The sequence below is a fragment of the Amblyomma maculatum genome, chromosome 3, assembly GCF_055883805.1.
Source record: "Amblyomma maculatum isolate TAMU_Amacu chromosome 3, ASM5588380v1, whole genome shotgun sequence".
Lineage (NCBI taxonomy): Eukaryota > Metazoa > Arthropoda > Arachnida > Ixodida > Ixodidae > Amblyomma > Amblyomma maculatum.
The window spans coordinates 47,783,431-47,796,051 of record NC_139346.1 but is presented as its reverse complement, the minus strand read 5'-3'; the positions used below and the strand labels follow the sequence as shown (position 1 = coordinate 47,796,051).

Here is a 12,621-nt window from a genome sequence, read left to right as displayed (position 1 = left end):
CCTAGTCCAAGTTTTCCCAATCAATATTTAAGCACATAAGCAATTATTTTATTCATGTCTGCACTTTCTAAACAGCTACAATATTAAATTTTACAATAATTCATAACATTCATCTAGCCAAAATTACTTCATGTACATCTTGTTCAGGCTATGGAGATGTGTGTTCTGAACAGTAATATTGTGCTGGGAGTTGCAGGCTGTCCAAAGCAACCACATAAGAGGCAACAGTTAGCAAACCGTTCGTTTTAGTATTTGTAGCGCAATTTGCATGAGCGCGAGAACTAAAGCCATGTAAATTTCTAATCGACTAAACATGGCAACAACTGTTATACGAATTATTTATATTAGTAATTTAGGGCAACATCTAATGCAAATAAAGGTTGGAAACAATGATTACGCAATTGCATGCACGCCTTCTAGCCCCATTACGGCCGATGTGGGACCTACAGCGGTTAAGTGTGGGCAGCCCCAATTGGGCTGGGTGTTGGCTTTGAACCTAAAGCCCACTTGATGTTGCACGTGCCTTCAAATTCCCCACAAGGGACCAATTTTGGTATCATGTGGACACTCCCGCCTTCCAGCCCCATTACGGCCCATGTGGGATATAAAGCAGTTTTATGTGGGCAGCCCCAATTGGGCTGGACGTTGTTTTTGAACCTAGAGCCCACCTGCTGTTGCACGGGCCTTCAAAGTCCGCACAAAGGACCGATCCTGGTACCATGCGGGCACGCCCGCCTTCCAGACCCATTACAGCCTATGTGGGACCTAAAGCGGTTTAGCTAAGGCTGCCTCATTTGGGCTTCACGAGGGCTTTCCCAAATTGAGCCCTTATTCATATTTCACCTGCCCTCAAGTAACCTACAAGGGGCCGATTTGGGCAGCAAGTGGGTATGTCCGTTTTCTTGCCCCACTACGGCCGATGTTGGTCCCACAACGATTTAATGGGGGCGGCCTCATTTCGAATCTATGAGGGGTTTCCCATAAAAAGCCCACATTTAGGCTGGATTGCCCTCAATTATCCGGCAAGGAACCCTTGTGGTCTGGATGCAGGAATGTGCTCTGCATTAGCCCAAAAAGAAACGCCGCCATGGGATCCATGCAGGAGGAGCAGGGGCAAGCCCAAATGGGGCTTGCCCACTTTTGCCCATCGGGGACCGATGAAGGTTTTATGATGGTTCCCCCAGCCCCACTTGCCTACATCGGACCTACTGGGGCCCCGCATTCTGTGCTACCTGGGAGGCACCGGGGAGTTTTCATTCTTTTTCTAACTGCTTAATTGAAGACGCCCATTAAACTCTTTTGGGACAGTTGGTTTAGGCTACCCCCAACAAGGTGAATCGAAAGTAAACGTCGCCACCCATAATGACCTATTTGCTTCAGCAGAATGATATCTCCACAGGATGCTTCCGGCGCCTCTTTTCGGTGCGCTTTGAACATGTTCCCTTCACGATGGCCTTACCCTATGGTTCATGTCGCAGCGGCCAGGGTAAGTTCGTTGCTGCACACTGCCATCCGAAATCAATGACCTATCTACATCTAAGCATGAAGGGCTCCTAACGACCTGGCTCATTCGTCAGAAACCGATGCATGCCATTTTTGCGGGAGTTTCTCTCTCCACTAGGCGAACATCAAGGCAATGCGTGACAACTTTAGGGTGCAGGGGGGGGGGGGCAGGTTTCCAGAGAGACCTTTCTCTTCGTAGTTCTACAGCCACTCTGCAATCCAGTGCAGTTATCTGCTCGAGCGAATGCGCTGCGTCTGAGCCCCGGAAGTAGAATCGCGTATGAGGATAGAAACGTTGATCACCAGTTCTTAGGGGCTGCCTCGGTTTCGCGATGGCCGCTGCGGCATCACCAGGGACAAACAGCGGTCTGTGATACGAGCTGTACGGCATACTTAAAAAAAGACCGACAACCACTGCGTTACCGTTTACTACACAAGCTCTGCAAAAAAAAAACGTGCTATCGTGTTTTCCTTCTGGTTCGGATTTTTTTCCCCTTTGTTGGCGCGCAAGAGCAGCCGGAACGTGGCCAGAAGAGAAGAGAAACAACCGCACGCGCGAGCGTAAACCCGAGTTAGAATGCCACGCGGAGCAGACAACATGCGGAGGGCCGCGCTGCACAGAGGTTTTGCCGAGGTCTTCATGGATGTCACTGACGCAGGTTGTCTCCCCTATCGAGAAAACTATTGGAGCATTCACACTTACGTCAGTGGCAATATGCTTGTATGTGCACGAGGATCAGAAATGGAGCCAGAGCCGAGACATTAACGCTGCCTTTCCTTAAGGGCGGAGCTTAAGTGTCTCCCATCAGAAGATATTAGAAAAGCATAAAACTTATCAGAAAAGCTTTGAAGAGGCAAATCGTCAGGCAGCAACTACAGCCGCTGAAACTATCGCTCTGAAGAAAGAAAATGAGGGTCTTCGGCAGAGACTGAGCACGCTTGAAAAACGCCTACAGGAATATCAAACCAACCTTGAAAAGCAGAAGAATAGTCGTGAAACAAGAATCCCGAAAGCAAAGGCAATCTGCAAGAACCAAACGAGAGCCTTCCCTACATCCTGAAAGAGACAGGTGAGGCAATAGGTGAGCCGATAGCAAGTACCGACATTAATATACGTCACAGTGTAAAGACAAGAAACCAGACGAACCTAATTGTACAGTTTCTTAGACGAGATAAGCGTGATCAGGTGCCGGAAATAATCGCTAAAGAAAAGACTGACCAATGCAGTACTGGTCTAGCATTCATGATCTGAGGACCAGCAAGCAGACGCGTTAGAGGGGCCGCCAATCTACGTAAATGAGAACCTTTGTCCGTTTATGAAAAAGCTGCTTGGAGCGACCATTGCATGAAAGCGAGAGCGCGAGTGGAAACATGTAAGAATAAAAAAAATGATTCATTTTCGTGCGACGCACTGACACCTCTGCTGTGCTAATCCAGCGTGAGAGAGACATTGATAATATTGTAACGTAACGTTACAGAGAAGGCGCTCTGGCACTCTGGCACCGAAGAACACCAACAGCCAGTCAAGGCAGCACAAAAGCGCAGCACCGTATTGCTTCGTCGTCTTTTCCGAATCGCCCGTTCAAACCTTCGTCGTCTTTGAATGGCATGTGTCATTGCCCCCCTTCTTGGCAGCATCGCCTCGATGCTGCAAATGCTGCTTGATGTGATGAGCTGACAGATAGTATGCTAGGTTGGTATGGGATACCACAGCACAAAACGGGGCGCCATCAGTCTCAAGATTAGTCAGCGGGGCGATCGTGGTAGGGTTTCATCCGGACGACGTGCACAACATCAGTGAACTTGCGTCGTCTGCGGCTTGAGGGATCTTGGGTCGCGGATTCAACTTCATAAGTAACGTCGCTGAGGCGGCGGAGGACACGGTATGGGCCGAAGTACCGACGCAGCAATTTTTCAGAGAGCCCACGATGACGAACGGGCGTCCAAATCCAGACATAGTCTCCAGGCTCGTAGGCAGCGAAGCGCCGTCCCTTGTTGTAACGGTCAGCGTCTAGTTGCTGTTGTAGGTATATGCGCTGTCTTGCCAGCTGCCGCGCTTCTTCCGCACGCTGAGTAAAACTAGCAATGTCCAGGTCAAGCTCATGTTCGTCGTCGGTGTATACGGGCAGCATTGTATCCAGTGGAGTGGTCACTCGACGGCCGAAGACAAGCTCGAAGGGTGTAAGCCGCGTCGTTTCCTGAAGTGCCGTATTGTATGCGAACGTTGCATATGGGAGGATTTGATCCCAGGTCTTATGCTCTATATCCACGTACATAGACAGCATGTCGGCCAGAGTTCTGTTTAGCCGTTCCACCAAGCCATTAGTTTGCGGGTGGTATGCCGTGGCCCGTCTATGGCTAGTATGTGTAAGGTTCAGTATAGCCTTAGTCAGGCGGGCCGTAAAAGCTGCCCCGCGGTCGGTAATAATAACAGCCGGAGCGCCATGACGCAACACGATGTCGTGGACAAAAAACTCTGCTACTTAGGTGGCAGTTCCATTTGTGAGCGACGCGGTTTCAGCATATCGGGTCAAGTAGTCTGTCGCGACAACAATCCAACGCTTTCCATTAGTTGACTTCGGGAAAGGACCAAGAAGGTCCATTCCCACTTGTTGGAATGGAGCTTGCGGTGGAGCGATCGGCTGAAGAAATCCAGCTGGTTTCACGGGTGGAGTCTTTCGGCGTTGACAGTCATGGCAGGTTTTAACGTAGGATCGTACTGAAGGTAATAATTTCGGCCAATAGTATTTCTCCCGAATTCTTGCAAGCGTACGACTAACTCCCAAGTGGCCGGCGGACGGTTCGTCGTGACAAGCGCTCAAGATGTCAGGCCGTAGGTGCGTAGGTACTACGAGTAGAAATGTCTCTCTTGATCTTTCAAAATTGCGCTTGTAGAGAACTCCACTTCGTAGAGCGTATGACTGCAAGCCACGACGAAAAACAAGCGGTACTCTACCACCGCGTCCTTCCAGATAATCGATGAGCGGCGCCAGCTCCGGGTCCTTGCGTTGAAGGTCAGCCATATGGGATTGAGTAATGGCCCCAATAAAGGGAAACTCGTCGGCGTTTTCTACTGCGGTGGAGTCCAATGGCGCGCGTGACAAGCAATCCGCATCTTGGTGTTTATGTCCCGACTTATAGACAACAGTAACGTCATACTCTTGAAGACGGAGGCTCCAACGAGCTAAGCGTCCAGACGGGTCTTTAAGGCTTGCCAGCCAGCACGAGGAATGATGGTCGCTGACAATACGGAAGGGTCGTCCGTACAAATATTGTCGAAATTTGCTGATGGCCCAGATTACCGCAAGGCACTCCTTCTCCGTTGTCGAATAGCTCGCCTCTGATCGTGAGAGTGTTCGGCTCGCGTAGGCGATAACCCGTTCTACTCCGCCTTGCCACTGAATGAGTACCGCGCCGAGGCCAACGTTGCTGGCATCAGTATGTACGTCTGTTGCGGCGTCTTCATCGAAATGGGCGAGAATTGGGGGTTTGTGTAGGCGGCTTCTAAGCTCCTGGAAGGCTTGCTCTTGATCGTCTCCCCACAGGAAGGGTATGTCATCTCTGGTTAGTGCTGTCAGTGGTTCAGCTATCTTAGAAAAATCTTTGACGAAGCGTCGATAGTACGAACAAAGACCTAGAAATCGTCGAAGTGCCTTTTTGTCGGTGGGACGTGGAAAATTTGACACTGCGGTAGTCTTCTCGGGATCAGGGAGAACGCCCTGTGCACTGACAACATGGCCGAGGAAGCGTAGTTCTTTGAAAGCAAAGTGGCATTTCTCAGGCTTGATCGTTAGTTGCGCGCCTTTGAGTGCTTGAAGCATTGTATTGTATTGTATTGGGGTTTTTTGGCGCATAAGCAACTCAGGCTATCATGCGCCAAGAGCAAGGTTAAAATCTGTGCTTATTTAAAAAGGGGAAAAAGGTTCGTTAAAGTTTACAGTTTATTCAGAACGTCTGCTTCTTTTAAAAAACTAAGAACACATGTTAAGTTTATTATTGCTCTTTCTCCTAAAAGTAATTTGGGATGGAAAGGGATGGCACGATCATAAAAAATAGTGAAATGCTTTCTCCGTAGTGTCTCTAGTTTTGGGCATGTAATCAGGATGTGGTTTACTGTGAGTACTTCTCCGCATTCTCCACACGTAGGCTTATCTTGTTTCATTAGTAAAAAGTTATGTGTGAGATGTGTGTGCCCGATACGCAGACGGCATACTGTAACCTCCATGAAGCGTTCTTGATGAGTGCTTGTTTCCCATTCTTCTATTTTGGGCTTTACGAGGTGCAATTTATTACTTTCTTGGTTATTCCATATAGACTGCCATATATCCTTTTGTTTTCGTTTAATTAACTTTATGCAATCCCTATAAGGTATGTTTACTTTCTCTATTTCTTTCCTGCCTGCTTGAGCAGCACACACGTCTGCTCTCTCATTTCCTTCAATGCCCATGTGGCTTGGAACCCAACAGAATATTATGTTATGTCCTTGGGTTGAGATCTTTATTACATCGTGTATTATGTTACCGAGTAATGGCATGACTGCATTTCTGGAGTTTAGAGCTGTGAGTACACTCAGTGAATCTGTATAGATAACACTGTTCTCGATGCCCTCGTACACAATTTTTGCTACAGCTACCAGGACAGCATAACACTCGGCTGCAAATATTGATGCACATTGAGGAAGTCGAATAATTTTTTCGGAGTTCCGATCCACTACAGCGCAGCCCACATAGGAGGCAGTTTTTGATCCGTCTGTGTAAAACTCTGTGCATTTGCTGTATTTCTCTTTTAGTGCGTGATATTCTTGTAATATATGTTCTGTAGGAGTTTCGCTCTTTTTGAACTGTGTAAGTGTGAGGTCACAGACTGTTGGAAAGTTGTACCATGGGGCCAGGGGCCTATTTTCTTGAGCAACATCAGGCAAGGTGTCCAGAATATGGAGCTCACGGCAAATATCTTCAAATTGCATAATCAATGGTCTTGTTGTCTGAGGCTTATTTGTGAATATTGTTCGGGAGGGGCAAGTTGTGACAATCGGGTAACAGATGTGTTTTTTTCGTGTCCTTATTTTGAGAACGTAAGCGCATGTGAGTGCATTTCGTCTGTCTTTCAGTGAAGGCTCGTTCGTTTCCACATAAAGACTATTTATTGGGGATGTTCTGTACGCTCCGCACGCAAGGCGAATGCCTAAGTTATGTACCGGGTCTAATTTTTTAAGGTATGAAGGTCTAGCTGAACCATATACTATGCTCCCATAGTCTAAGCGTGAGCGTATAACAGAGCGGTATATATGTAAAAGACATGCCCTGTCGGATCCCCAACGTTTCCGCGAAAGAACTTTCAGTATGTTAAGAGATTTGGAAGCTTTCTTTTTCAGTATATTTATGTGTGGTAGAAACGTAAGTTTTTGTCGAACGTAATGCCTAGAAATTTGTGTTCAGTTTTCACCGGTAATTCTTTTTTATTTAAGTGGAGGACAGGGCTGTTCTGAATGCCTCGCTTGAGCGAAAACATAACTGCCACCGTCTTCTGAGGGGAAAACTGAAATCCATTTTTGTCGGCCCATTTCGCTAGTTTATTAATCGTTATTTGTATTTGCCTCTCACATGTTTGTATGTTTGAGGATGTGCAGGCTATCTGAAGGTCATCTACATAGAGCGAAAACATAACAGAATTTGGGATTTCTCTGCAAATGGAATTCATTTTTACAACGAACAGGGTTGTGCTTAGAATGCACCCTTGTGGCACCCCGTTTTCCTGAACAAAGCTTCTAGACAGGGTGGCGCCGAGACGGACTTGGAAAAAACGGTGTGAGAGAAAGTTATTTAAAACATTTAGCATTCGGCCTTGGGTGCCTAGATCTGCTAAATCCCGCAGGATCCCGTACCTCCACGTTGTATCATAGGCTTTCTATAGATCGAAGAAAACTGCGAGGCAATGCTGTTTATGTATAAAAGCCTCTCGGACAGTGTTTTCAAGGCGTACTATGTGGTCAGTTGTCGAGCACCCTTTCTTAAAACCGCACTGATGAATATCAATAAGTTCATGAGATTCTAAAACAAAGGTTAATCTAGTATTTAAAATAGTTTCAAAAGATTTCGCTAGACAACTGGTGAGAGCAATAGGTCTATAACTGTTAGGAGAAGTTGGCAGTTTTCCTGGTTTTAAGAATGGTACAATAATGGCCCTTTTCCAAGCTTCCGGCAATTTCCCTAGAACCCAAATTTTGTTAAAAAATTTCAGAAGTGCCTCTACAGAGGCTTCGGATAGATGAGCAAGCATCTCGTAATGAACTTGATCAGGACCTGGTGCAGTTTGTTTACCTCTAGCTAGGACTTTCTTTAATTCTTGCAGTGTAATTAAACTATTGTATGGTTTGTTCGTGCTGCCACTTGTTGGAAGCTTTTGTTTTTCAGCTGTGCTCTTATATTTTAGGAATGTTTCTGTGTAGTGTGTAGAATTTGAAACCTTATGAAAATGTTCCCCTAATATATTTGCCTACTCTTCGATGCTCGTTTGCATACCAGGTGCTGTGAGAATCGGAATTGTATATGAGGAGAAGCTGCCATCTAGTTTGTGGACTTGTTCCCACATTCTTTTAGATGGTGTTGAGCTGTTTATAGATGTCACGAATTTCTGCCATGATTGTTTTTCGGCGTTGCGACGAATATAACGAGCTTTAGTTTTAACTTTTTTATAAGCTGTCAAATTTTCATACGTTGGATATCTTCGAAACTTACCCCAGGCTTTATTTTGTTGTTTTTTTGCCTCCCTACATTCCCGTGTCCACCAGATTTTGCTGTTTTGTTGTACCATTGCTGAGGTTTGTGGAATGGCAAGGCGCGCGGCATTTATAATGCAATCTGTGATGAGTTTATTCATTTTATCTACGCTATGCTCCTCTGAAAAAATTGTTTCCAAGTCTGCTTCTGTTCTAAAAAAATCCCAGTCTGCTAAATGAAGTTTCCAACGTCGTGGTTTGGTTGGTATGACAGATGTTGAAGATGAAGATGATAAATTGATTTGTGCAGGTAGGTGATCACTCCCATATGGATTATTTAAAACATTCCATTTAAAATCGTTAAAAATAGAGGGCGAGCAAAAGGACAAATCTAAAACGCTCATCTTTCCTGTGTTTGGAGAACAGAAAGTAGGTTTTCCGGAGTTTAACAAACATGTGTTACTGCAAAGAATAAGGTTCTCTATAACTTGGCCTCGCGCGTCAGTTTTCTCACTACCCCACATGGGTGAGTGCCCATTAAAATCGCCTACTACCACGTATGGCTCTGGAAGCTGGCTAAAAAGATGTTCTAAATCATGGAGAGTTATTTTTAGGTGAGGTTGAATATACACGCAACACACAGTAATGGTTTTATATGTAAGTAATGTGGCTGCCACAGCTTCTAATCTGGTGTTTAATTGGTGTTCTCGGGCTGCAATACCATTTTGCACTATAATGGCCACTCCACCGGAAAGTCTGCTGGCTTGTTGTCGGTCTCGGCGGAAGACTTGATATTTCTTTAGTATTTTTGTGTGCTTGGGACCTAGATTTGTTTCTTGCAAGCAAAGCGCAACAGGTGAGAGTGTGGTTAGGATATCTTTTATGTCGTTTATGTTGGTTAAAAGTCCCCTGCAGTTCCATTGCACTAGGAACACCATCTTATTCTTTTGTGAGTTTAGACGTAGAGTTATTATTTTTCAGGGCCCGTGATGCGGGCCCTGTCTTTCCTGGATCGTTCCAAGGAGCTTCGCCGTCTGTGTGACGACGAAGGCACATGGCCATCTTGGCTGGATGTGTCCATCACCTCTTCAGAGGAGGCGGACAGTTGTGCCGGAGGCGCGTGTTCATTGTTTTTAGACCCCGCCTCAAGGGCAGAGGTCTTGTGGGTCACCGCCCCTGAGGAACGGGTGGCCTGTTTTTGGGGTGGAGTGGTACTAACCACTTCCACCAGGGGCGCAGAAGGCCCTACCTCAAGCTCACTTTGTGTGGCCTGGGCAGGTGTTGAAGGCCGGTGTGGTGCCTCGCCCCGTCGCACCACTTCGGCGAGATTTGGCTTTGCTGTGAACTGGAATGCTGTGCGTTTTGTCTGGAAGTATTTGGTTCGTGCTTCTTTGTAAGTTATATTCTCAGTTGTTTTGATGGTAATGATTTGCTTTTCATCTTTCCAAGTTGGACAAGCTCTTGAGTAAGCGGGGTGCTCCCCGTCACAGTTTGCACAGTGCGGTGCTGCAGCACAGTTGTCTGCATTATGTTCGTTTGATGCACATTTGGCACATGTGGTACGGCCGCGGCAGCTCTGTGATCCATGACCATACCTCTGACATTTGAAACATCTTCTTGGATTTGGTATATATGGCCTGACATTTACTTTTATGTATCCCACTTCAATTGATTCTGGGAGCGTGCTGCTGTTGAAAGTCAAAAAAAGATGTTTGGTGGGGATTTCCTTGTCATCTTTTCGGATCTTGATTCTGTAGACACCTATGACATTTTGGTCAGCAAGTCCTTCTGCCATTTCTTCCTCAGTCAGGGACAAAAAGTCACTTTCTGATATAACACCTCGGACAGTATTGAGAGATCGGTGGGGTGTGATGGAGATGGGTATGTCCCCAAGTGCCACAATATTTTTCAGATTAGAGAACTGATGTTTGGTCCTGACTTCAAGCAAGAGGTCACCATTTGTTAGTTTGGTTACCTTGTAACCGGGGCCTAGGCTTCCTGTGAGACATTTTGATACCGTAAATGGAGAGATTTTTCTAGCTGGGATTTCTGACTGTTCACTATGAACAATGTGGTATTTCGGAAAGGTTTCTTTTTGTTTTTGCACGAACTGGCCTGTTACATCGGTCCGCCCTCTTTTGTTTGGAGGACGATCATGCGTTGAAGATAGAGAGTCCATGAAAAGGTTTCCTTTTTCGGTAGTTGTGCCAGCCACCCACCACGGAGCCCAACAAGGGGGCGAGACAGGAAACTTGCAACAAGCCCTGCCGACGCCAGCTGTACACCTCTACTATAACCGAATATGGGTAACTCAGGGTAGCTACTCCACACAAGGTTAACCCTCGCCGCCAGGAAAAAAGAAAAAAACAAGAAAGGAGGAGGAGACAGGACAGTGCCAAGAAAAGAGATAGGAAAGTGAAAGATAAGGGGGAGGACAGGAAAAGGCGACTGCCGATTTCCCCCGGGTGGGTCAGCCCGGAGGTGCCGTCTGTGGGAAGCGTGGGCCAAAGTGGTGTGTTGCCTTCGCCGAGGGGCCTTAAGGGTCCAAACACTCGGCATCGGCTCAACCACCAGGATCCCCTTTTCCCCAGACACGGCAATGCCACGCACGGCTAAGCGTGGGTGCTGGGGTCCGTGGTGTCGCACAAAACACACAAACACCTGCTTTAACAGGTGCCCCCTGCGGGGGAGTGCTTGAAGCATGATGTGCAACCTGTCCAAGTGTTGCTCGAAAGTAGGCGAGAAAATAACAACATCATCTAAGTACACCAAGCACGATTGCCACTGGAGACCTGATAAAACCGTGTCCATCATACGTTGGAACGTGGCCGGTGCAGAGCAAAGACCAAACGGAAGCACCTTAAACTCGTATAGGCCGTCGGGCGTCACAAATGCAGTCTTCTCTCTGTCTCTCTGATACACTTCGATTTGCCAGTATCCACTTTTGAGGTCTAATGAGGAGAAGTACCTGGCATCGCGTAGTCGGTCGAGGGCATCATCAATCCTGGGCAGCGGATAGACGTCCTTTTTGGTCACGTTATTTAACTTTCGGTAATCGACACAGAACCTCAAGGTGCCATCTTTCTTTTTGACAAGGACCACTGGCGACGCCCATGGGCTCGTCGAAGGCTGGATCACGTCGTCCGCAAGCATTTCATCCACTTGCGTTTTAATGGCGTCACGTTCCTTAGGAGAAACCCGGTACGGGCGCTGGCATACCGGTAACGTGGTCTCATCGGTGATGATGCGGTGCTTGGCGACAGGAGTACGACCGACCTTCGAGCCTGTGGCGAAGCAGTCTGCGAAATCGCTCAGAAGAGCCGAGAGAAGATTCCTTTGATCGGGCCTCAAGTCGGGGCTAATTTTAACGGTTTGCAGAGCATGACAAGGTGCGGCCTCTTCTTTAGGGTTCGTTCTGGCGGTGCATAAATGAGGTAAGGCAGTAACATCGTGTAGGACGGCAACAGCTGTGTCCTTGGCGAGATGCCGCATCTCCTTAGCAAAATTTGTCAGGAGGACAGTAGCACAACTGTTCTGGAGTTGTACGAGTCCTCGAGCAACGGCTAATTCCTTCTCGAGTAGTAGCGGAAGGTGCCCATCGGCGATGCCCTCGTAATCGTGGAACAAATCATGCTTTACAAGAACCAGCACACTAGAACGTGCCGGAACCCTCACGTCATCGTCGACTATACGCAAAACGTTCAGACCCGGATCTTCGTTTTCAATGCGCGCCACGGCTCGTTTCGTCGAAAAAGAAACACGCGCTTCTTTCAGGTCAATGACAGCGCCGTTGGTCTGCAGGAAGTCTAGACCAAGGATCAAGTCTTTCGAACACTCAGGAAGCACGATAAATTCTCCGACATACACAAAACCACGGATGCCGACCCGCGCTGTGCACTTGCCTGCAGGTTCAATCAAGTGACTTCCCGCCGTACGAATTTTCGGGCCGGACCAATTTGTCAAAACTTTCTTCAATTCTCGGGCGAGACCACGGCTCATTACAGAATAATCGGCACCAGTGTCGAGTAACGCGGTGACATCCACTCCATCAATCGTTACACACAAATCGGAGGTAGTATGCCGGATGCTGCCGCTACCTGACACAAGTGAAATCTCGTCGGGTCGGCCTGACGATGACGGAGGATCTTCACATTTCCCGACATCAGCGACCCTGCCTCCGAAAGCCGCTGGTATTAGTTTTCCCGGCCAGGGCTGGGAGAGCGGCGTCGGGAAGAGTGGGGACTTGTCGAACGGTTGCTCGTCGGGGACGTAGACCGACGCTCTTGGTAACCGGATGTGACGGGGTACTGTCGTGCTGCAAGGTCGCTTGCAATCTCAGTGGGCCGTTCTGCATTCCGAGGGTAGAGGCCCTCCGAGGCGAAACCCCGCATGTTGACGTG

The 12,621-nt window shown here is 47.6% G+C and overlaps 2 protein-coding genes across 2 annotated transcripts in view; both read right to left on the bottom strand.

Moving 5' to 3' along the window:
• Positions 1-12,621, bottom strand: part of LOC146194709 (uncharacterized) — an 87,609-nt gene that overhangs the window by 60,969 nt on the left and 14,019 nt on the right. The gene's annotated exons all lie outside the window — the stretch shown is intronic.
• On the bottom strand, positions 9,192-10,400 carry LOC146194710 (uncharacterized). Its single transcript, XM_084596622.1, has one exon. The coding sequence runs from the start codon at positions 10,398-10,400 to the stop codon at positions 9,192-9,194; it is 1,209 nt and encodes a 402-aa protein (XP_084452748.1).

What these genes read in the sequence shown, in the direction of transcription:
- LOC146194710 (XM_084596622.1), bottom strand. Translation starts at nt 10,400, where the DNA reads ATGGACTCTCTATCTTCAACGCATGATCGTCCTCCAAACAAAAGAGGG.